This window comes from Alligator sinensis, unplaced genomic scaffold, assembly GCF_000455745.1.
Source record: "Alligator sinensis unplaced genomic scaffold, ASM45574v1 scaffold1733_1, whole genome shotgun sequence".
NCBI classification, from domain to species: Eukaryota; Metazoa; Chordata; order Crocodylia; family Alligatoridae; genus Alligator; species Alligator sinensis.
The window spans coordinates 14,490-39,199 of NW_005843231.1; the positions used below are offsets into that span (position 1 = coordinate 14,490).

The 24,710-nt window shown below is 43.9% G+C and overlaps 1 protein-coding gene across 1 annotated transcript in view; it reads left to right on the plus strand.

Annotated features, from left to right (window-relative positions):
• SLC7A14 (solute carrier family 7 member 14) overlaps positions 1 to 17,309 on the plus strand; it is a gene marked incomplete at its 5' end in the record, with an annotated part of 24,313 nt that extends 7,004 nt beyond the window's left edge. The window contains 5 exons of the mRNA XM_006038046.2: positions 1,220 to 1,437; positions 5,235 to 5,381; positions 6,531 to 6,739; positions 7,509 to 8,386; positions 15,123 to 17,309. Coding sequence (XP_006038108.1) covers positions 1,220 to 1,437; positions 5,235 to 5,381; positions 6,531 to 6,739; positions 7,509 to 8,386; positions 15,123 to 15,442 — 1,772 coding nt within the window. The remainder of the gene's footprint in view (positions 1 to 1,219; positions 1,438 to 5,234; positions 5,382 to 6,530; positions 6,740 to 7,508; positions 8,387 to 15,122) is intronic.
• Positions 17,310 to 24,710: the final 7,401 nt, after the last annotated feature.

Here is a 24,710-nt window from a genome sequence, read left to right on the forward strand (position 1 = left end):
CCCCCCCCCCAATAAGGTGGCAGCAGTTGCCCATGCTCCTCCCTGGAACTAAAAGCAAACTTCTGTTTGGGCTGGGGGATCATTGTCCTGCAAAGCCTTCTCAGTTACAGTGGGGAGCTGCACTTCTGTCTGTGCCAAGATGCTTTTCCCCTTCTTCATTAGGTGAATTTGAAAGCCTGGCTTGTTCCAATCCAGCTTCTCTTAGAGAAGGCTCAGGTGAAGCTTGGTGAAGAACTTCTCCATAGTTTGGCTAGTTCATTTCTAATTTGCACCCACTGTGTAAAAAATAACAATGACATTGTTCATTTTACATATTTGCTAACAATATTCCAAATTACTATGAGTACAGTTCCATTTGTGCACATTTCTTAGTTGCTGACACACCGACACACCTACAAGTACATGAACATGTGCTGCTAAGTAAAACAATGTGTGCATGCAATCTAGTATGACGCCAAATGGGAGAGTGCATACAAAGACACCACATTAACAGACTGCAGTCGAAGCTGCTTCTCCGGATCCCAATTACTGAAACATCATATGGGCTGCAATGGAATAAACATAAACACTGTCAAGCACATAACCAATAGCTGTTTTAAAGCCAAAACTAAAGGATATATGCTGCACAAGTTTATTTTATATTCTCTGCTATTGTCCTCAGTACATTCTCCAAGGCCAATGGAGGGTTTTCAGGGACTCAGCAATATGCTTCAGCAGACAGGAGCAGCGCAGATTCCCTGTGACAAAGAACAAGCTAACTGCCTGGTTCTTTAGCATTCAGAAACTACTTGCTAATTGTGGCTACTTGACCAGTGGATCAAACAATACTCTGTGTCTTTGCTAATGAGTAACAGTAGACTGGTGTTTTGATAAGTATTTCATGCAAGATTAACATGTGAGCAACAGAGACACATTACACAGTTTGGGACCTGATCTTTGTTCTTTGCCCACCCACCCAAAACTCCCACTGATGTCTTGTTGTGTGAGGGGTGATCACCTCTGTATTATAAACTGAAGTGCTCTGAATTTGAGCCTTCTAAGCAAGTGCTTGTAGTGCATGTTTATTGAACACTATTAAGCCTTTGCATTGGGATCAGAGCAGCTATGCTCCAGAATCCAGAAAGCATTTTAAAACATGGAGTCTTTCCTGAGACTCACTGTCTCCTCCTCTTTCTCTCCGTCTCTCAATGTGGTTGAATGTTTTCTTTCCTTTGTCCAGGAAAAGGAGAAGAATCATACCCAGATCTTCTGGCTTTGGTTATCGCTGTCATTGTGACCATCATTGTTTCCATGGGAGTGAAGAACTCTGTGGGATTCAACAATGTGCTCAATGTCATTAACCTGACAGTGTGGGTCTTCATCATGATAGCTGGACTGTTCTTTGTCAACGGTGACAATTGGTCTGAGGGGCAGTTCCTGCCCTTTGGATGGTCAGGGGTAAGTGTCTTGTACACAATCCAGTATGTTATAATCAACAGCAGCCTTAAGCTTAAGCCTCTCCCTGGCCACATAGGGCCAGCACCACATACCAGGTACTACTTCAAGCAGGGCAGTCCCTAGTGGGGGGTGAATTGGGTCAGCCACCCTGGGCCCTGTGCTTTGAGGGGCCCCGCGGAGCTGGGCAGAGCGGCTGTGGCGATTCCTCGCTGCCACTGCCAGCTTTGCATCCAGCTACTCACTACACCCCCTCCCCACACCACTGATGCCACCACTGCAGATGGCAGTGGCAGTTTCTTGGGGTCCAGGGCATGTGGGATCAGAGCAGGGGCGGTACCCCACATGGACTGATTTGCCCCAGGCCCCACACCCTGCTCGGGTCAGCTCTGCAGTCAGACAGGACAAGAGATGAGATTTGAAGTCAGAGCTGACCCGAGCAGGGTGTGGGGCCCGGGGCAAATCAGTCCATGCGGGGTCTGCAGACCATGATTGCACAGGCGCTTCCCATGCATTGCATACCTAGAGATCCTGTAGTGCTAAATATACAACATGCATATCACGGGAAAACCCCAGTCCCATTGGACATAACTGATAAATGTTGGGAGAGGAAGCAGAGGAGCAGATGGGCAAGGTGACCTTCCCTGGGTCTCACAATGCAAGTCAGCATCAGGGCAGGGGTCAGAGCCAGATCTCCAGGTCCCAAGTTCCATGTCCTCTCCACTGGGCCATGCTTCCTTTTGAGCCAGGCGGAAGTCAAAATCCCTGACCACCCTCCGCTTCCTTCTTGCTAAGGAACCACCGGTGTGGTTCCACTTCATGAGTCCGTGGGCTTATAAAGAGAGGAGTCATAGGAAGCCCCAGGGTCTGATAAACGAGAGTGGTAGGAGAATACTGTGGGGCATAGGCACAGTTGAAGTTTATGATGTGTTTTGTGGATACATCTAAGAAGGAGAGAGACGAATTAGGGATGGATGAAATTAGTGTGTCTGGTTTGCAGGATTTTTTTTTCTTTTTTAATTTCATATCCATTCAAATAATCTTTTCCCCAAAATTTCAACAAACCAGAAGTTCCCTGACACAGCAGCTGTTCAACAAAATTGCTGCTTTTGCCAGTCTAATACCAGGGAATAGGGACAGGGAGAGTCCTGGAGTCCCCAGCTCTGCAGACCAGCTATGAAGGTCTGCCCCAGCCAATGTATATGTAGGTCCCAGTGTTCAAGTTCCCTGAGAACCCTGGCTTGGCTTCAGTAACAGCTGCCAAACCCAAAATATTTGCAAAACTTTATATCATTTCAGACTCAATGAAGCAGCATTTTTTAGGAAACTGTTCCATTGAGTTTTGGTCTGAGTTGAGCAGAAAACAGTGTGGGGTCTCTCATGGCTCAGGGTCTCACTAAAGGAAGGACTGGACCTGCTGTGTGTAAATGTTTCCTAGAAAGAGATTTACAGCAGCATATCTGAAGGATTTTCCAAAAGATTAAAGAGGACCAAAAGCTGGGACCATTTTTCACACCCGCATCCAAATTTCAGATCAAATAGGATCCAAGGCCTAAGTCTGGTCCAAAGACCAATCCCTGACCCAGCAAAACAACTGGAACAAAGGCAAAAAGCTGAAAAGTAACATTTTTCAAAGTGCTTAAGTGCTTTAGGAACATGCATCCCCATGGCTTTCACTGGGAATTAGCCTCCTCAGTAACTAGGGTGCTTTGGAGACTTTTTCACCTGAGGCCATGTTTTTATGATGCAGCTTAGCATCCTTTTACGATGCAGTTTAGCCATCTATAGTGAGGGAGTTCAGAACGGCCAGCAGAGTTTTTATACAGACAGGAGGACACGGTGATATTTGTTTTGGTTGGTTTTCAATAAGAATGTTCTAAGCTGCTTGTTTTGTGCACTTCATAATACCACCTGCCAATGCTTATTTTAAGGATGTTAGCTCAAAGCTGACTGAGAATTTGAACAGATTTGGCTTTTTTAGCCTGCTTGAACTAGTTTATCCAAGGATGAACAGAGACTGAAAATATCTCTGCTGGACTAAACCCAGGCTAATTTATTAGATTTTCACTGCTCAGCTCCATAAAGGTTTTGTGCAGAAAACTAAGCAGGAAAATAAAGTAAAGCAAGATTTCTGATACTGGATCCTAGACCACAAACATGCTTCACTTGCTTCCCTCAGACAAATCAATATTTCATTGCTAGATTAAAAACTACCAAGAAGAATGAATCATTGAGCCCACTTGAGAGTAGAGCTCACCTTCATCCTTTGATGCTGACTGGCTATTTGATGCCATGTGGCTGGAATAAAACCAAATTGGCCCACTTCTTGGAACTCTGTGAGATGCCAATACTTTTTCTGCTTTTTTTCTCGCTCTCTCACAATATTTTACAGAAATTCAAGGCCAGCTCTTTATCTCTGTCCATAGGCCTGTTTCAGCATTTATTTTCTATAAAGATCCTTAATGATATTGTATATTTAAAGAAAACAAAGCCAATAAACCATTTAAACAGTACAAATAATTCTGCATCCAAGGGTTTCCAGTGTGGGCTGCTAGTCCATCCGCAGTTTCCAAATAAAACAGAATTTATTTTGAAAGCTGCATGCATCTGCTTGCTTTTATTCTGCTATTGTGTTCTGTCAATTAGCACATTTAGCTGCCACATTAGAAAGTCTGCTAATGTGGAATGTGTGAGAATGCTACAAATTCCTATGAAATGTATCCAATTTGGGGGTCTAACATCACTAAAGTGAGCAAATAGATAAAACCGGTGAAGTTTCTCATCTGTCATTGACAGGACCTGTCATCAGATTCAGGGACAGCACAGCTGCAGAACTGTATCAAGCATTAGGAAACTGCAGTTGACCATCTTTAGCTGAATGTACCTCCATAACCGAAGGAGCAGTATACACAGGATTTAGGGCTTCATCCCTCAAGGGGTTCACCATTCCAAATGGATCTCTTATTATTGATTTAATATGTTTTAATTCTTCCAAATCTCCTTGATTTCCAGGTATTTCAGCATGTGGCATGATTCAAGTGACATGTTGAGGTGTTTGGTAGAGTTAAGGCCCCAAATTCAAATGCCAACATGTGGGCGTGGATACTCTGGCCAGGCCTGAAGGCTGCATACACATGTGCTCGTTGGTGTTCTAATTAGAACGTGTCAGAGCAGGCTCAATTAATTGAATCTGCTCTGCGATTAATCAAGTCGGCTAATCAGAATGCTCCAGCATTACCACCGTGTCACGTGATTAAGCCCCCACATGTTCCAAAATGGCCATGGGGAACTTGATCTAAACCTCAGAAAATGAGGTTTAGATAAAGCATCCCATAGCCATTTTTAAACACCCAGGGGCTTACTACACATGGCAGTGAGGCGTTTTAATTAGAGTGTCTGCCCAGGAACCACTGTAATTAAAATGTCCCCCCCAACTCCAAGCACATGTATAGGCAGTCAAGGTGTCCAAAAGATGGCTGAAGTAGAGCTGGGCTCAAGGACTTGCTTCAGGCCAAATTTGCCTAGTTTTGCATGAGTGGTCTTACTGACTTCATGTTAAAAGGAGCAGGCTTTGGGAAGAGATATGAAGGCAAAAACTTCCTCCAGGCTGGGTCATGCTAATGGGCCCCTTTTGTGGCTTCTACTACAGCCTCTACTGCCCAGCTGCATATGTCCTTCTGCACATACATGGACTAGTACAGTAAGTCCTCCAGACCCTAACATGAAGAGAAGCACAAGGAGCCTCCACTCTCTCAACCAGGTTTATTTAATGTATCTGATTAAGTCAATTAAACCTGCAGGTGCTACAAGGCGCAGCTACTTGTTTCTATGCTTTCATTGGCTTTGACATAATCGCCACAACAGGAGAAGAAGCAAAGAATCCCAATACCTCCATCCCTTACGCAATCACAGCTTCGCTGGTCACGTGCCTGACAGCATACGTGTCTGTAAGTACCAAATTCAGATAACATTTCTCTACTACATCATCTGTGCTGTTTTCTTAGTGATGTGATGTGTCACAGAGAACATGTTGCAAAGGTTTCCTTCTCTGGTGGGCACTGATGAATCAGCTGTGGTTTTGTACACACATCAGTGTTTTCCTTTGCTACCCTTTGACCTCCCAGTCTGTTTTTTCCAGGCAGAGGACTAAAATATTTCCATTCTGGTGAGGTTATCCTTTCCTCTGCTGGCTGCTGGGAGAATGTGACAGCTTGTCTTTTCTCTGTGCATAATCAACAGCATCAGCTCTAAAGAGGAGTTCAGTGTTTAAAACTGCAGCAAAATGAAAAAGAGCATCAAAAGAGGCAGGAACTATTCACCCAGCCATATCTTTGGAAGAGGAACCACTCCCATTGCTGGAGTTTGGGACTCTGGCCAAGACAGCACAGATCATCGGCTGGCAGTAACGGGTATGGATGGCAAGCCTGGAAATGCCAGATGCATTGTTCAGCTTCTCTGCATCCAAATGAATGCACATTTGTATTCGGAGACGTAAATTGTAATGAAAAAAAATCAAGTGAGTCTCTGAAAGGGAGGGAATGTTGCTCTATTTTACAGAAAACCCACAGCAAGGCCACCAAGTTACCTCATTCTTTAATCACAGCAGTTACAAGCCAAGTCTCCTTTAGCTGTAATTACATCAGAAATTTTTCCCAAACTGATCCTATCTTTTTCAAGCTGTTGAGGCTAAATGACTCCTACTGCACTTCTCCAGTGAACTAGAGCGCAATTCTTTTATGTGCCCTGTCTCGTTACACTAATGGGCTCGAGTCAATGCTGATTTCAAGGCTTATTGTCATAATGATGTTTAAACAATGTTGCTGTTGCTTTGTAGTTACAGGAAGGCAGAATTAAAGACTGCACAGGATCCTCTTGGGTTGTTTTCCACTGGGATATATCATTCTGTAGTGAAGACGTCCCCCGCATGTGACATTTTAAGTTGTCTCTAAGCGATGAAGGGAAGCATGACCATTTCTGAAATCACACTTGAAATAGTTTGGGCTCTCTTCACTGATAACCTGATCTCCTGCACTACAAAGCCAAGTACCATCCATGTCCCTCTATCCCTATCAGGTGTCTTCTTTTGTCTCTGTTAGGTGAGTATTATCTTAACACTGATGGTGCCATCCTCTGACATTGATACCGAATCCCCTCTGATGGAAATGTTCGTAGCCCATGGATTCTACACTGCTAAGTTCATCGTTGCCATTGGATCTGTGGCTGGCTTGACAGTGAGCTTGCTGGGTTCCCTTTTCCCAATGCCTAGAGTCATTTATGCCATGGCTGGTGATGGGCTGCTCTTCAGGTTAGTCATGCTTTTGCTGTCACTTATTTTTGATCCTTGCTGCTTTTGGGCTAGAACTAAGGATAAAAGTGATTGATGGGAGCCCCACTCCTGTTCATTTCATCTTTCCTATGAAAACCCATGAGATCAATAGCTGCATTTCACTTCTGTAATCAAACTGCAAGAGGCCACAAAGTCAGGAAAACAGTGAGAGCTTGAGATAGGTCACAGCTGCGCGGGTCTGCCTGCAAACCTTTTAAACAATTCTGAGCAAGGAGAGGAAAGATGCAGGATGCCATTCCTTCACACTTCACCACACCCTGATAGCCACAGTTTGTCACTGGCTAAAAACAAGAGTAGAAGCAGCATGATAGTCAGTGACAACAGATAAGAACACAAATCAGAGCAAGTCACCTGGAGAATCAGGGTGGAGCTACAAGTGAAAGCTCATGTTAAAGTTTATACAAATGAATAGCTTTTCACCCAATCCAGTTTTTGCATGAACAAAATGTCCATGTCATGCTCCACTCACAGAGGACTAAATTACAATATTACCTGTTAGTTTCCTATTAATATAATTATTATTATATTATATATATAATATATAATATTATAATATATATAATATATATATTATAATAATAATATATATTATTCAGAAATGCGATTAGAATAGAAACAAGCAGCGCTCTAAAGCCTCGTGTTATGCTTTTCCATCTAGGTGAGGAGTGCTGTAAAGTAGGCTCCATGTTGTACAACTTTAACTTTCTGTGACTATTTCATACTTTAGATTCTTGTCCCACGTAAGCTCTTACACGGAGACTCCAGCGGTGGCTTGTATTGTCTCAGGATTTCTAGCAGCACTACTCTCCTTGCTGGTCAGCTTGAGGGACCTGATAGAAATGATGTCCATTGGCACACTCCTAGCCTACACTTTGGTCTCTGTTTGTGTCTTGCTTCTTCGATATCAGCCAGAGAGTGACATTGATGGCTTTGTCAAATTCCTGTCTGAGGAGCACACCAAGAAGAAGGAAGGGATTCTAGCGGACTGTGAGAAGGAAGTTTGTTCTCCCGTGAGTGAAGGGGAGGAGTTTTCTGGCCCACCCACCAACACATGTGGTGCAAAAAATCTACCCTCCTTGGGAGACAACGAGATGCTCATTGGGAAGTCAGATAAGTCCACCTACAATGTCAACCACCCTAACTATGGCACGGTGGACATGGCCTCAGGAATAGAGGCAGATGAGTCTGAAAACATTTACCTCATCAAGCTGAAGAAGTTAATAGGGCCACGTTACTACACAATGAGGATCCACCTTGGACTACCAGGGAAAATGGATCGGCCGACGGCAGCCACTGGCCACACAGTCACCACTTGTGTGATCTTGCTGTTCATCTTGATGTTTATCTTTTGTTCTTTCATCATCTTTGGTGCAGACTATATCTACGACCATAGCTGGTGGGCTATTCTTCTGGTGGTTTTGATGATCCTGCTCATCATTGTATTGGTTTTTGTGATCCTGCAGCAGCCAGAAAACCCCAAAAAGTTGCCGTACATGGCACCCTGTCTCCCTTTCGTCCCTGCCTTTGCCATGCTGGTGAATATCTATCTCATGCTGAAGCTCTCCAAAGTAACATGGGTCCGATTTGCTGTCTGGTGTTTTGTGGGTGAGTCTTGGATGTTTTTTTAACTGAGTTTAAAAGTAACTTAGAACAGCAAGGCCAGGCTGCCTGTCTAACCAATGGGATTGCTCAGCTAGGATGTGTTATAATACTTTGGCCTTGTGTCTTATTTCTTATCAGTGACTCCTGAGTACCCAATCAGTCTGAGTTAGTCCAGGCTGACAATATTTTTCTGTAAGAAAATGCTAAATCATTGGAAGGCAAACATTTTACAAAATGACAGTTTTCACACAGAACACAGGCCCAGCAAACTCACCCACCCATTTGTTCAGCTCACTTCAGAGTTTCTAGGTCCCTCAGCTTCAGAAAAGCCTGGCAATACACGCTGCTACAGGGTCCAAGTAGCCTAGATCTTCCCTAAGAGTCAGGGAGGCAGCTACCCTCAGGACCTGTAGTTCAGACTCTCAGGGGCTAGGCTTTTGGCTTTCCAGCAGGAAGATTGGTAACCCTGGGTGCTCTCAGGGCTTCCATACTCCTTGCCATGGAGCTAGGTATCTAGAAGACCTGGGGTCTCTTGCACTTTGCATCTCTTCCAACCAACTCTCTCCAAATGTCCACGAAAAAAATAGCATATTTTATGGTATCTCCAATAAATTATATGTCCAGCCAGCAGAGAGCCAATGCAGGAAGACAATGCCAGAATCAAGGCCCCATCATAGGGAGATATTTTAGATAGGACCTAGGATCCCCAGCCATAAAACAGATGTTCCCATTGTGGTAGGTACTGTACAAATACAAAATAAATGGTTCCTGGCCTAATGCCCTGTGAGCAAACCCTTCCCACTTAAACCAGAGCTCACTGATTCTGGCATGGAAATACAACTGGGAAGCTGTATTTAAGTGGTTAATATCATTCTGCTTACAAGATGAAGCCTTTATTCAAAGGGGTAGAATCAGCCTTTCTGCTCTCAATTGAAATGAGAGCTGTCAGCTTCTCTACCATGTGCTGAACTGCTAGCAGGGTTTGTGTTGGGAGAGTAAAACAGTCCAGCATTTACTACAGAGTCATTGCTATACTCCCCCCACCTCCACATTCCCGTTCTGACTGGCAGCTGCCAAGTGTGCCTGTACTGACAGCTCTCAGGGGTAAAACTTGATTTGATGAAAATGGAAAACAATCCAGAAGACCCTTCCTGAACACTATCAGCAGCAGGCAGGCTTTCCTGTTTGTGGACAAATCAAGAGAGACAGATGAACTCACCCAGCTGCGTGGTCCTCATTCTCATATCTGCCAGTCAACATGGAGATGCCTGGGTCAGCCCACATTCCAGCAGGTGCCCTTTCACCTGCACTACGCCATCCGGCACTGCTTTTCTGAGCAAGTCAGTTGCCTGTCAGTGGGTTACTCGTTGCTCTTGAGCCATGCTTTTGCTATAATTTGTTGGAAAACTTGTTCAGATTGCAGATTTCCTCACTGGAATCTAATGTGGCTTGACAGTGGGCGTCCAGATGTGGAGTGCCAGACCTAGGCCTCTAGATCAGGGCTGTTCAGCTGGCACCCACAGGGCACAACTGGCCTGCAGAGGATTAACTTGCGGCCTCCCCTGGCTCCCAGCCTAGGATCTGCTTGCCCCATTGCTCCTGCTACTGCTGTCAGGGTCTCTGGGCTCCCACCCCTCCTCCAGCTGGGAGTTGCGGTGGGGAGAGAGGCAAGGAGACACAGTCTGCAGAGCCCAGGGAGCCCAGGCCTGTGGAGGGGAGAGTGGGCCACACCACATAGTCTGCAGCCTGTCCAACATGCCTGGGAGCATGTGGCCCCAGCAATTAGAAGTTAGATGGCCCTGCTCTCAAAGGGTGTCTATACACGAGCTCTGGGGTGGAGTAGAGTAGGCGACTGTACATTAAAGCGCACATGTAGACGCGCCCTCTGTGACTCAGGCTGGACTGCTCCTGGGATCAGTCTATCTGAAGGAGGAAAGTGGTAACATATTCAGTTTGGGATCTCAGTTCTCTCCAACTGGGGACCTCCTGGTTGCCCACTCCTAATACACAAACAAGGGGATGCCCCTGAAAGCAGCTCATTTAAAACTGAGAAAATGAAATACTGATAATCCTTTGCACAATCCATAAGTAAACTGTAAGATTTGCTGCCACAAAATGTTATTGAAGCCATGATCTTAACAGCATTAAAAAGCAATCAAGACTTCTACTGGGATAATAAGAGCATCTACAGTTACATTAGATTAACATAAAATAAGTATAAGGGATACAAATCCCCATGGTTCAGAGCAAAAGACCACCCCAATGGCTAGGGGTCCACAAAATGTTTCCCACAATGTGTCTTTAAGAGGGAGAGAGGTTTTGCACCTTCATTCAGTGCACCTGGGAAAAGCCTTAGCTGGAAACAGAATACTTGGCTACATGGTGCACCGATCTGATCCAGCATGGCATTTCCCGAGTACCTTGTGTTACTAACTGGTAGGCCTGTGTGAAGTGGCTAGTATTTGGTTCGGATTCAGATTTGGCCAACTCAGGGGACAGTGATTCAATTCAATAATTTGAATCACTGTCCTGAATTGATTCGGCCAAATCTGATTTGGAGATTCAGCCGCCGCCAAATCGGCTGAATTTCTGAGTCAGCCCCTTCTCCCGCCCACTATCAAAGGCTGCTTCGCCTGCTCTCCCAGCTCCTGGCTCTTAAAAAAACTGCACCCACGCTGCATGGGGGGCTCTGCCATGAACCCCCAAAAGCCCTGAGGCTGCTGCAGCAGCCGGTGAGTGGTGGGGGCTGGGAGAGTGGGAGGGGGTCAGGGGCTCCTGGCAAAGCCCCTCATGTAGCATGGGGCAGTGGGGATTGCCCTCCCGCCCTCCGCCTGGCAGCAGTAATGAGTAGAGGCTGTTTTTTAAAGAGCCAAGAGCTGGGGCAGGCAGGGCAGCCATGCAGTGGGGGCTGGGAGAGCAGGCAGGGGTCGGGCGGCACTCAGGGGGGCTGGGGGAGCAGGCAGGGGCTGGGGCCTAGCAGGGGTCCCTCTATGGTCCCCTCCCCCTAATTATCTGCAGTGGTGAGTGGGGGCTGCCTGAATCTCCAAAGCTTTCCGAATCTTTTCCAAATCAATTTGGAGAGCTTCGAATTGATTTGGACCTTTTAATTGGTCTCCTGATTTGATTTGGATTCAGCCGCCGAATCGGGCCAAATCTTCTCCGAATGGAATCAGCACCCAAAGCTTTGCACAGCCCTACTACCTGGCTGCCACAATATCAGATGAGGATGCCACCCTCGTCCTAAGGACCAGCATAGCCAACAGAGCACAGACTGAGGGTCTGAGCATCTGGATGGGAATTCAACTTGGGCTCTGGTTTGAAAAGTAAAAGAGCTCAGCTAGCAAATCTAATTCAGGACAAGTGATGACCCTCAACCTAGACTTCCCAGAGCAGCTGGATTGCACTGTGTCCTCTTGTGCTGCAGTCTCCGGAGAAGGGAAACTCTTGGAAAGCTTGGAGAAATGGTCAGCTAGATACAACACCTAGTGTTCCTTACACCAACCCAGGTCCCCTCCAAGTCCTGCATCAAGGGTAATCATGTCCCAAGGGTGACCTGCCCCCTCCCTTTCCCAGCCAGACATCTTGCATCATTGTGGCTCTTCCAAAATATTGCAGCCCATCACGTAGCTCTGCAGCACTCAGGCAGCATCTAAATTGATCAGAACCATTTAATTTGTCCTGCTTTTCCTCCTTAATTTCAAAGCAGCCCACTACAGCTGAGCAGGATGGTAGGCAGAGGGCTAGACAGCAGGGCTTCTCAAGATGTATTTTTAGGATTTAATTGGACTGAGTGCAGGCTGGAGCTTCCCAGGGCTCAGAGCTGAAGCTTCATTAAATTTCCATGAACAGAAATTTGCACACAGGCCATCTGGCCATGCAGGATCTGTGCTTTGCAGCCTTATCAGGAGACCTCTAGAATCGTGGCCTCATCCATTTTTCAATAACCCAAGTCAACAGGGGAAAGAAAAAGTGGCAAGAACAGAAAACCTTTCTGCCTTGTATGAGAGGTCTAACAAAAACAGCCAGCTTCTGATGCAAATCCATTCAAGTCAGACAGGTTTTAAATATTGCCAGCTCCAGTCATTCAGAACTCATGAGTCAAGCCACTCCATATTATAAGACTTGCTTTAAAACCATGAGATTTAAGAAAAGTATTTGGGGCTCTTTCTATTTCCTTTCTATTATCTGAACCTTTCAGGGTCATGCTTTCAAGCTTTTCTCTTTGGTTACAAGGGCTACAATTTTTTTTAAACAGAAGATGAGATTTTTCACAAGATCATCCCATTCCAGAAAATGGGGCCTTACGAAAAATTTCAAACCATCACAAGGCTCACAATTAAGTCAGGAGATCTGGCCTATCCACGTGATTACTGAATTTGGCATGTGGGTTTACTAGCACAATACAAAGGTGTTATTTATGCGCAATAGCCAAAAAGACCATGTATGTTATTCCCACTTAATTGCCATTTGACTGTATGTTAGACACATGGGAGTAAGCATTCATGAAAAATAAATAGGCAAATGCCTATCTGCATAAAGCATTAATCATACCTTAAACTCCACCTTCCGCATGGCAGTTACCATATTGGACCCAGCTACAGATTCCTCTCAGAGTTGTCAACCCTCAGGATTTTATGGTGAGTCTTGGGTACTTTTTTTTTCACTTAGAAGTCCAGCACCTGGAGTTAGGGGATTCTCAGAAAAAAAATCAACTCTTAAAAAGAGTTTCTAGTATTTCAAGGCTGAAGATCAAGGTTTGAAAATCTAATGGACAAAGTCTCTAATATTAGAAGGAAAATAAAATAAGCCCCAGAGTCCCCTGTGGTTCAGTGGTAGAATTCTTGTCTGCCACGCAAGAGATCTGGGTTTGATCCCTCAATGCTTATACAACTACAGCCATGGAGGCACCAAATGTCCAGACTCAGCCTGGCCTTTGGGTTCTGTCTTGGTGGTCTAAAATGAGGATGAAGGTCTAGGCAGCCTCCACTCCTCCAAGCTCCTGCCTAGGCATATGTGCTGAAGGTCTGGGTGACTTCTCACACATATACCATGATCTGGAAGGATTGATGGTTACCAATGGAAAATGAGCCCCAGACTATCTGTTTTTTAAAATCTTTGGAGGTTTAAGCTAATTTTGCACAGAGAATGGGGTGAGTCCCCAGACTTGGCAGTAATGCCCTCTAGCTAGATATGCATACCTCTGGTAGTGGCCAGCACCTGATTGCTTTAGAGGAAGGATTTATGGCCAAATTAAAGCATACCAGAAGGGATAATTCCTTCCTGACCCCTGCAGGCAATTCACATCCCACAGCACCGGAAGGCCATCACAGAGGAGCCTGTAAAGCAACATCTAGCTGTTTTGCAGTGGCTGCTTCACACAATCTAGGGACTACAGATTGCACATTTGTTGGCCCTTGGAGGATACAGCCACCTTCACACAGAAGCTGCACCTCCCATCAAATGTGATAGCTGCCCCTTGTGCCTGCAAATCAAAGTGACTTCAAAACAGCAACCGGGTCTGCTTCATTTAATTATGTTTCCCCTGTGACTTGAGTGGTATTCCTTTGGCTATCAACCAAGGGAGCTACTGACTGAAGGCAGTGCCTCTTAATGTAATTACTTCCCCTACAGCTTCCATGGCAGCTGCTAAGCACAAGGCTGAGAGGGATGGGGTTTGTTTTACTTTTACCTTTGCTGGTGTGGGAGACATACAGTCACATTCACGTGGGTAGTCTGTTGTCTCACATGATGATGTCAGTCAGTGCCAAAGCCAAACCAGACTCATTAGGTGCCTTGCTATAGAGATGCCTCTGCAGCAGAATATTGCCAAGTAGGATTTTAACTCTCTAGTTACTTTAGATTCTTGTAAAAACATGTTACGTTGGTAGTGGGAAGGAGAAATTGTATAAGGTCAGACGAAAAGACAAGAAGGAACAAAAGCTTGGAAAGAAATAGCTAGTAATCAGAGGAGGACATTTTAGCACCCAGCAGATTTAGCCTGATAGCCAGGAAGCACATTTGGCTGTATGCAGTGTTAAGCAAGAGGGGGAGTAAAGGAAAAAAGATGAGGAGAAGGGCCTGAAAATGCAGCTTTTGCCTGTTCTTGGGATTTTCTCACAAGTCTTATGATATTTCAGGGCTTTTCCTAAAGCCCGAGATCCTGGAGACATCTGATTATGAGAGAATCATGGTCCATATTTAAAATATACATATATATTTCTAGTTCCTTGGCTGCAGAGAGAGAAGCTTGAACACACAAAACCTAAAGGGTTCAAAAACTACATGTGCTATTTTTTTTTTAATCTCACAATGTTTATGTGAAGCTCTTATCTTTGATACTAATATTACATGGAACCATTTCCTCAGCCAGTACAAATCGTCATAGTGCTGTTGACTTCAGGGTTTTCACTGGACCTAGCCTATGTTCATCAGCTGGAAATCTGGCCCATATATGTGACCCTTATACCTCAATGGGGTATAGAGTGTCTATTCCCTATTCCCCTAATAGGTTTTTTCTAGCACAACACACTGTTGCTTGGTTTTCTCTATGACTCTAGAGATCTTCACATAGTCTGTATAGGGGATACAGATGGTAAAACATCTGTGCATTAGCTTCAGGGTAACATTGCATGTGTTTAACTGTGTAATGTTTGGGTCACTGTAACATAGCATTTATTTATGCCTTTCTGAGATGGTTAACAGCTGATTCCCCTTACCCTGTTCCCTTCCCTCACTGCAGGTTTGCTCATCTATTTTGGCTATGGCATGTGGAACAGCACCCTGGAGATCAGCGCCCGGGAGGAGGCCCTTCATCAGAGCACATACCAGCGTTACGATGTTGATGTTGACCCCTTCTCTGTTGAAGAAGGCTTTTCCTATGCTGAGAATGACAACTACCAGGACTGGGGAGCTTCTGAAGACAAAGGCTTCTCTTATCAGCAGATGTCGGAGGCAAAGGAAAGTAATCGGACAAGTAGCAAATCAAAAAGTAAAGGCAAACACAAACAGAATTCGGAGGCTCTGATAGCAAATGATGAGTTAGATGTCTCGCCAGAGTAAGAGTCATGGGAACCAAACCGTAATGCGCCCTCTCACTAACCTGACCCATGGGCTAGAATGTGAAGGCTTCTCTGGCTCTCATTGTAAACTCCATCGTCCTCTAAATTTCAGCGCCCAGAATCACGTCCCTCACTCTCTCACTTCTTCTCCAGGATAGTCCTGGATTCTGAGGTTGTCACTTTCAACAAAACAAACAAGTGGCCTGTTCTGTGTCCATCAGTCATGTCCTGTTTTGGTGAATTTTACCAAGGGGGCCATCACTTGGATGGATTGATCGACTAGCAGATTCTTTCTGTGTCTATTAAACCATCAGCATGCATTATACTGAACACCTGGCAGTACTGACAACATGAGTTAATGGGAGATGTGCCAAATAGGATGAGCATATACTAAGTGAGCAGAGTCACGTGACCAGTTGAATTGGTAAGGGCCTGAAACACATTCTCTGTGCTTTCCATAGAGAATATTTACCCCATAATACTGGCTTGAAGCTACTGTTATATATTTGGCACTTTCTTAGCAAATATATTTTTCCTTGAACCTTGTAGGAAGAAGATCTTAGATAGATAGATAGATAGATAGATCCAGACTGAGGCAGTAAAATATTTCCAAGGAAATCTCAGGAGTAGATTAAAGGTAGATCCAGAGATCTTGGCCTCACAGAATAACATTTCCAACCTGCATTTCAACCTTTGGAGAACAGTATGAACACCATGGGTAAGGATGGGTCTGAACCAAAACCCCTTAAAACCAAATATCCCAACCTTGGGGAATCACAATCCAGTCTTTGTGGTTTGTATCCCTTTCCCTAGGACAGGCTGAATCAAAATGAGAGATCCCAGTGCATTTGAACCTCCCAGATCTGGATCTAGACTTTGTAGTTTGTATCCATCCTTAGTCATGATAAAGGTCTCTACCCAGCTAGACTTAACCATCCTTGTGTGACCCTCCATTTCACCTGGCACTGTATATTTCAAGACTTGGACTCTGTTTCAATCATTATGGGTCTATTACCAATTCACTAATCTCTATTATTTCCCATTAGGTAACTTCTGGATTGTCATTCAGATTTAAGTCCTTCAGGGGAAGTTCCTATTTGCTACTTTGTGACATTCCTGCACCGCAGAAATTTAGGTTCATAAAAGCTGTTAACATTCATTCATCACTGAATGGTGTCTGTAGCCAGTCTGGATGAGCCAGCCACTGACATTTCATTCCCTGCCATAAAACTATACTTCATATTAAGGATTCTTAGTTTACCTATGTTTTTGAGATACTGAACTGTGGAACTGTTGGGTGATAATCTGAAAAATATTGAAGTGCAGTTACCTACTATGGTTAACAGATTCCATAGTCTCCTACCCCACTTTGAAATAATGAAATAGGTAAGGGAAAGATGGGAGTTCATGTAACACCAGGCAGGTTTTCCCAGGAGGTGGATGGTTATTGTGAGCTTGTGGGCTACAAACAGACAGCAGGCCCAACCCTGCAATTTTCACATCAACAAAATGTCCAGTGATGTCATATCTAATCAGAGCAGACTAGAATAACCTCATTTGTGATGTTACTCCATTAAACATTAATTCTGGGATGAATTTGGCATACTGTGTCCTTTCCGATCAACATATAAGACAGAAAAAAAAAGGTTAGCTAAGCTCAAGCAGAAGATATCCTTATAAATTAACTAAACAATTCTTAGCAACAGTCTTACATCCATGATTTTGTATGTTTATTAATATATTAATATATATTATTAATGTACCAAATGAGACCATTGGCACTGCTAGGCACAAGTACAAAATACTACTACACATACTATTAAGCCTTCAGTGACATAGAGTCAAAATGAAACACTCCTCCTCCTAACCCAGAGCACACCTCACCACACCAACAGTGGAGGCTGAGATTTTCATGCTATGTAAGGCAGATAGATAGATAGATAGATTATATATATATCAATCACAGCACCTACAAGTCAAGAACTCAGTGCTGTGGCACTGTGGAGTTAGCCCTGCTGTATACAGATTCCATTGATTTTAAATATATATAGGTACCTCTATATCAGAGCACTGAGTTCCTGACTTGCAGGTACCTAGTTGTGTAGTTGAATCCACAGCCCCAACTAAAGCACTTGGACTCTCTGTACAATGCAAGAAGAGATGTAGGTGCCTAAGGGAGCAGGGAGCCACTGACACTAACCTATAGGAAGTGCTGAGAAGATACATGTGGCTTAAGTCCCACACACTCTGGCCCTGCTCCACTTGGGATTCCAGTTGAGCCATGACAACTCTCATGGAATTAAGTGCCTAAATCAGCCCTTTCTTACAGGATGCAACCAAAAGTAGATAGTTACTTTTCACCCAAGAGTCCAGTGGTTAAAGCAGTCACCCACAATCTGGAAGGTGCAGATTCAGTTCTCAGTGCACAGATATTAGGGTCTACCTTGGAGAATATGCCCCCCACCAGTCCCCAGAATTAAGAGCCTAACACTATCTGCTAAGAGGACATTTGGGCTGTCTGACTTTTGGAAGGCTTGAGCATGGAATCTGCCAGGAATTCCTACCTCCACTGTAGCCAACAAGACAAGTTTTGTCACTTATCTTTGTGGAGCCAGGGTTTCATTCACCTCTTGTTTCCAATGTAGCTGGTACCCACACCATACAGGCTTTATGCCTTGCTAGCTTATCTAGATTCTAATGCCTTCCATTAGAAGTCAGAGCCTGGATGGATATGTGTAATCCCTTATGGATATGTGTATCTTCCCTTAAAAGACATCTGTTATGGTTCTGTCACACTCTCCATTGCAATTAATGATCATCAACTTCCATGTGCAGCAGATCCAGGGAGATTTAGTCTTAAATCATTGCACTAGGTGGGAAAGTGATTGTTTCATAGACTGATTTTCAGTTAACAACCGTGATTTCAAATAAATGATAAATTACAAATGTTTTAGCTGCTGAAAGTTACACTGTTAAATGCTACCATCCAAGCGGCACCAGGATAAAAACAGAGTAATCCCACTGGCCTTGTTAGCATTATTCTGGATATAACCTACCTATTAGCAAAGACATACTCCACTGGTAGCACTGAGCCCTTCCTTTCCACTCCCTGAGCTAGGCTGTGAGCAAGGCCTCCTCTCTATTGTCCACTTGTGCAGATGACTTTGTAGTGCCAAGGCTGCAGCAGTCTCTCTTATCTCTGTGCAGGAATAGTAGAGGGATCAGGATCCACAAACACTCATTGGGGGTTGAGAAGGGAGTCTATGAATCCCAAACCTAAACCAACTGAGCAGTGTCCCTCACCCCTCATCTTCCAGATCTGACCTTCCTCGAGATGGTCCCGCCAGGGCAGATCTTCTTTGTAGGAGGAAGGAAACCTCAGGATCTGAGCTAGTATTAGTAACCTTTGAATTACTATTTATGATTAGCATTGAGATCTCCCCAGGCATAGGCCAGGCCTCCATTCTGCTGGGCAGATGACAAACACAGAATAAAAACTGCCTCCTCCAATAGCTGCACTCAAAATAAATTAAACATATTTCCACTTACTAGGAAACTTTAAATAATTTGCCTCTTCCTGTTCACTCGGGTTACCATTCGTTATTTGTTAAGGGCCCTGTCTGGGATGTCCCAGCTCAAAAGGGCTTGGAGTTAGAGAAGATAGAGAACACAGCATACGGAAAAACCAATAGAAGGGCTGATCAGAGCAACATGCTTCTCTGTCTCTACAACAAGATATGCAAACAAAAAAGGAAAAGTAGAAGGAACTTTGCAAAATGACCATTAACAAGCTCAAGGCAGATGGGGACCCATCAGGAAGGAGGGACTGTGAACACTCAGCAAACCAGGGAAATAGATTCCTGTCCTTAAGCTCAACCATCAACACATTAGAAAGTAAGAGGTTCATGCAATAAATGAAGGAGCAGTCCCCTGGCAGCACAGATCACAATAGTTCTTATTCAGTGACTATGTGGCATAAGCACTCAACCCATTCATGGCAGATCCTACACAACTTTTCTCTCTCCATCCAGTTTGTGATAATGGAAGGCATAATTTGTGGCCATTCCTTCAGCTCACCCTGATATCATGACATGTCTTTCAGATAAAAGCCAGATGAGACGTATGCAGACAAGGTTCAGGCTTAGAAAATAAATATATTGCATTGAAGTGTTCTCACTTCAGCACATGGCTAGGTTGAGGAATGAGGTTCCAAGGCAGATCTGTGTTTGTGCACTAACAGCGCACGGAGGCTCTGTTTTAATATGCCACGTGAATTCCCAAATATCTTCTCCAGTGAAAACAAAGGAATGGATCCGGCAACTCTTACTCATATGGATCCTGTGGGCTGATTGTGAGTTCATCTGCACCAGGAAATATCCAGAGTGACTCATAGAGTCGTAGAAGATTAGGGTTGGAAGGGACCTCAGGAGGTCATCTAGTCGAACCCTAGGGCTGTGCAAAACAGCACCATTCCGTTTCAACTTGCGTTTCAACGTTTCAACAGAACAGCGTTTCATTTCAAATTTCATTTCAATTCAAAACCGCTGTTCCGTTTCATCAAAACAGTTTCACTGTTTCGACGCTGTTTTGACATTTCGCCCATAGGCTATAATAGGGAAGCTCGAAACAGCCTGTAGCTTTGTCATTTATAGCCTGACTTGGCTGAAACTTGCAGGAATGGTAGCCCCTTCTGAGGGCATGAAGCCTGCCAAGTTTCAAGGAGATAGGTATAGGGGTTTCAGGGAAACTGCACCTCAAAATCTTGAAAGCAAAAACCTCATGTCACGTGTATGTGTTAAGCCACAGTGGGGTCAAAACTGCAGGCATGCTAGCCCTGCTGAGGCAACAAAGCCTGCCAAGTTTCAAGGAGATAGCTGCAGGGATTTGGGGGAAACTGCACCTCAAGCTGCGGACAAGCAAAACTCGTGACATGGGTGACAGTGTGTGTGTGTTAAGGTGTGCCCTCACTCAACTGACACCAAGGCAGAAAGCAGGGCAGTTCAAACAATGCTGCCTTTTATGCAGGTTTTCCATCCCTCCCCCAGAGCACTGGGAGTGGAAGGGACCTCAGGGAAGGATCACAGTCGCTGGCCAGCTACACAGTCAATAATGAGAGCAGTCCTTCCCCCCTCTTCCGCCCTCTTCCCCCTCCCTCTCCTTACTTTAGTTTCTGTTTCCCTGCAGGCAAGCCCAGCTTGAACTTCAAAACTCAAAACGTTTTGAAAATTTTGAAACGTTTCAACTTGCCTCATTTCATTTTGAGGCTGTTTCGAAGCTCTCCGTTTTGTTTCGATTTTGCTGTTTCAAGCTCAAAACAAGTCAAAACAGTGTCGAAACAAAAGTGCCAGCAAAATTTTGCACAGCCCTATCAAACCCCCTGCTCAAAGCAGGACCATCCCCAACTAAATCATTCCAGCCAGGGCTTTGTTGAGCCAGGCCTTAAAAACCTCCAAGGATGGAGATTCCACCACCTCCCTAGAAAACCCACCCCAGTGCCTCATCACCCTCCTAGTGAGACAGTTTTTTTCTAATATCCAATCTAAACTTGCCTTACTGCAACTTGAGACCATTGTTCCTTTTTCTGTTATCTGCCACCGCTGAGAACCGTGAGTTCTGTATTGGGATACCTGCAGTCAGAATCCTGCCTTTAAAGTCATGTAACAGGTGATCACTTACCACATTGGGGTAAAGACTCCAGGGACAAGGCCAGGCTCATATTTACATTTTGCAAAAACTTGAGAGATTCCAATAGAAAATACCAACTTCATCTTACAAGAACTAAACAATACAAGGATAGAGATTAAGGCTGGAACATTCTGAGTATAATTTAAACTGGGGGATCAGATCAAAGTGTGCTCTTTGCACTGACCAGAGCATGTCTGCACATGAGAACTGAGGAGAAAGCAAGGCTAAGGGGACAGCTCTTCTGGACTGCAAGGCACTGAATGCCCCCTTCTTGTCATGCAGGTGCCTACTGATTTACTCACAGATCCCCATTGACTTTCAGAAGTGTTGTCCCAAGAGAGGAGCTGGGACCTCAACCTACCCTTCACTAGATCCCAGAATTATGGTTTTAGGATTGGGAAGACAGAATTTTCAGTGCAGTGCAAAGCTAGCTTTTATTTATTTATTATTTATTTAAACAAATATATTTAAATATAATATATTCAACTTCTTTGAAGAATCTATTTGTCATACATGCATAGGCATATTGTACATCATGTTAGAACTAGAAAGGCTCTACTCACCTTAAATGATATCAGGCTGTATTTTCACACAAGGTTTCTGGTTTGAAAATAAGCAAGAGCAAAACTTGCATGTGTTACACCTGTCACTAGAGTCCTGTGATAAAAACAGCCTCAATCTGTGAAGTTAAAGTGTATTTTTTTAAATAATCTTAAGTACAACACAAGTCATACAGCAAGTAGAAATGGAAAGTCTTTTTCAAATGGATACCTTTTCAACCTTTGTGTGCATTTGAGCTTCCACAAATTTCCTTTCCCTGTCCTGTTAACTATCAATGGACACTCCCACAAGGAGCACCCACAATGTGTCTGATTCTGCAGGCACTCCTCCCATCACAGCCAATAGGAGTTTTGCCTTAGTAAGGATCAAAGCCAGAATGTCCACATGCCCCTTTTCAAATGCACACAACCTGCACATGCAGCTGGTAGTGCCAAATTACTGTGCAGCTAATTGGCCTGTAAGACTTGGGGGCACAGTGAGGTGCATGTTGGAAAATGTTGAAAAAATGTTTAAATGTTTTACGGGTGCCTTTGAAAATGTGGCCACATAAGCCTAGATCAGGTACCCACTACCTAAACATACACATCAACTAGATTTTTACAAGCAAGAACCATGAGCCCCCACTCACTGAGGAGCTGTATTTTCAAGGTGTATTAGCACTTCTGTCCTCTCTGTAGGCCTGACCCTGAATGGTCCTGAACCCCTCACACTAAAATCTTGTGCTTAGGTACCGTAAGAGAAAACTTCAGGAATATCTGACATAGATCAATGGCATCTATCAGAATCTGACTACATTTCAGCAGAGAAAGAATATGGGTTTGGACAGATATAACAATTAAATAATATCTGGTGGCACCAATATAAGCTGTTACTATTATAACTGTTGTGTCTACATGCTTTTGTAAAGATTCAAGTGTAGCAAAACCATGCCAGGTTTAACTCTATTTCATTTAAGACTAAAGTTACAGTGATTTAGCTAATTTATATCACTTCAGCTCATGCAACTATAACAGTTGCATCAGAACAACTGGTGCCTCTTGGCTTCCTAGAACAGTTAAAAAGTATGATTGTCCATTGCCTTTATGTTACTTTCCTACCAGCTGTTGTACTAAGTGAACGCGTCTACACAAAATTTGATTGCGCATTAGCGCATCACGGCAAAAGCTGTGCTATTGCGCTAATGCACAGTAAAATTAGTCTACTGCACATTTAGCATCACTTATAAGGCATGTGCCAGCGCGATCATGCAGTAGCGGCAGTTTCTGCACATTTAGTTTGTTTCTGTTATTACAGGTACTGAACTTAATGCGCAGTAACCGCAGAGCATATTAATGCATGTGTAGACATGCCCAGTAACATTTAAAATAGTCCTTATATCCACAGCTCTGCAAGACACTTAAGCACATGCCTCGCCATTAATGCAGACCTACATACCTTGCCACATCAAGACCTACATTCCCTCACAGCCTTAATAGCTTGTACCAGAGTAGCCAGCAGAAAGAGGGGCTGGTATCATGTTTCCACACACAAACTGTGTAATTTACTGTAAACCTGATTCAGTGCCCTTGAAGTCAGTGGGATCTTTCCACTGGCGTCAGTGGGATGGGAGAAGGCATCACAGCTGTTGTTATCCGTACACTTTCCCTTTGCACTCCTCCATCCAGCCATGCCTTCTTTTTTCTAGGCTGATTTATGAATTTCAGTAGTGTCTTAATATGTTGTTCATCATCACCTCAGTTATGTCACAGGCCACTAAAGGGGTTCATTCATTCTTCTCACATCTAACAAAAGAAAAGATCTTAGGTTGGAGGAAAGGTTGTGCTGCAGTATTGCCACCAGGATCATCAGAAAACGGCATTTCATGTGTCAGACAGGTAAAACTGTGAGGAAGGACCTCGAGAATCATGTGCTATCAAGACAGGCTCTTTCTAAAAATTATTGTACAAATTAGCATAATTTATAATCTCCCACATACCTTCTAGGACTAGATTAAGAAAGAACTAGCATCATCCACATCAAAACAAAACCAACCTAGACACTAGGCTGTGTTTTAGAACATTATGCTCTATTCAAACATCATTACCAGTTACCAACTGGCAGGCATAAACTCAAATGTGGAAATGATCAATTTGCAGCAGAAGTGATCTTCAGTCCATCCCCCAGATCCCAATCCCCTACACTGGGAAGATGACATAATTCAAATCTGAAAAATGGGATTCAGGTCACCTGCATTTCCCCTTATGTCAGATCATGAAACTATTTGATATGAACAAAGGCCAAGAGTTCCTAAAGTCTCCACTGCTTCTGAATGCCTTAGTCACTGGATAGCCAAGTCCAAAAACATAAAAGGGCCTGATTTTCACCAGGGGAAGTCACTAGGAAATATGGATGCTCAGTCAGGCTCCCCGAGATGGAGGTGCTCAAATTCAGTGGACACTTTTGAGATGTTTAGGCTGTCATGTAATATCCCTTAGCATTAATGGGAGGGGAGTCATAGGCATAACCCTGTTGCACAAGTGACAATATCCCAATGATCATAAATGCCTCCCTTTCAAAGGACCAGGATCTTGGATTGATGAAGCATAAATACCTCAACTCTTTCTGGTCAACTTACCTTAGCCCCCCTGCAGCTTTTTCATTGCTCTTGGTTACAATGATTCGATGACAAGACTCAGCACTCCAGCATCCTCTGTACAGAGAAGAAATCATGCTCCTGCTGACATAAGATGTTGAAAATTCAGCTTGTAAATGACCTTCATTTTGTTTGATCTTTATGACGTATGACTTGCTTTTTGCAGATGGTATTTTCTGGTGTAACGATTCTCCGCAGTTCTGGTATGAAATTGGTGTATGTGTTAACAAGTTTGTTATATTAATTTTTTGTGGTTTCCAAAACCCCATTGGTGCACTGTACAATGGGATCTTGTGGTGTGTCATGAAGAAAGAAAAAAAATGCAGCTATGTTATAGAGTGATCCTTATTTTCAAATGATTGTGTTGTTGATGATATTATTTTTATATATA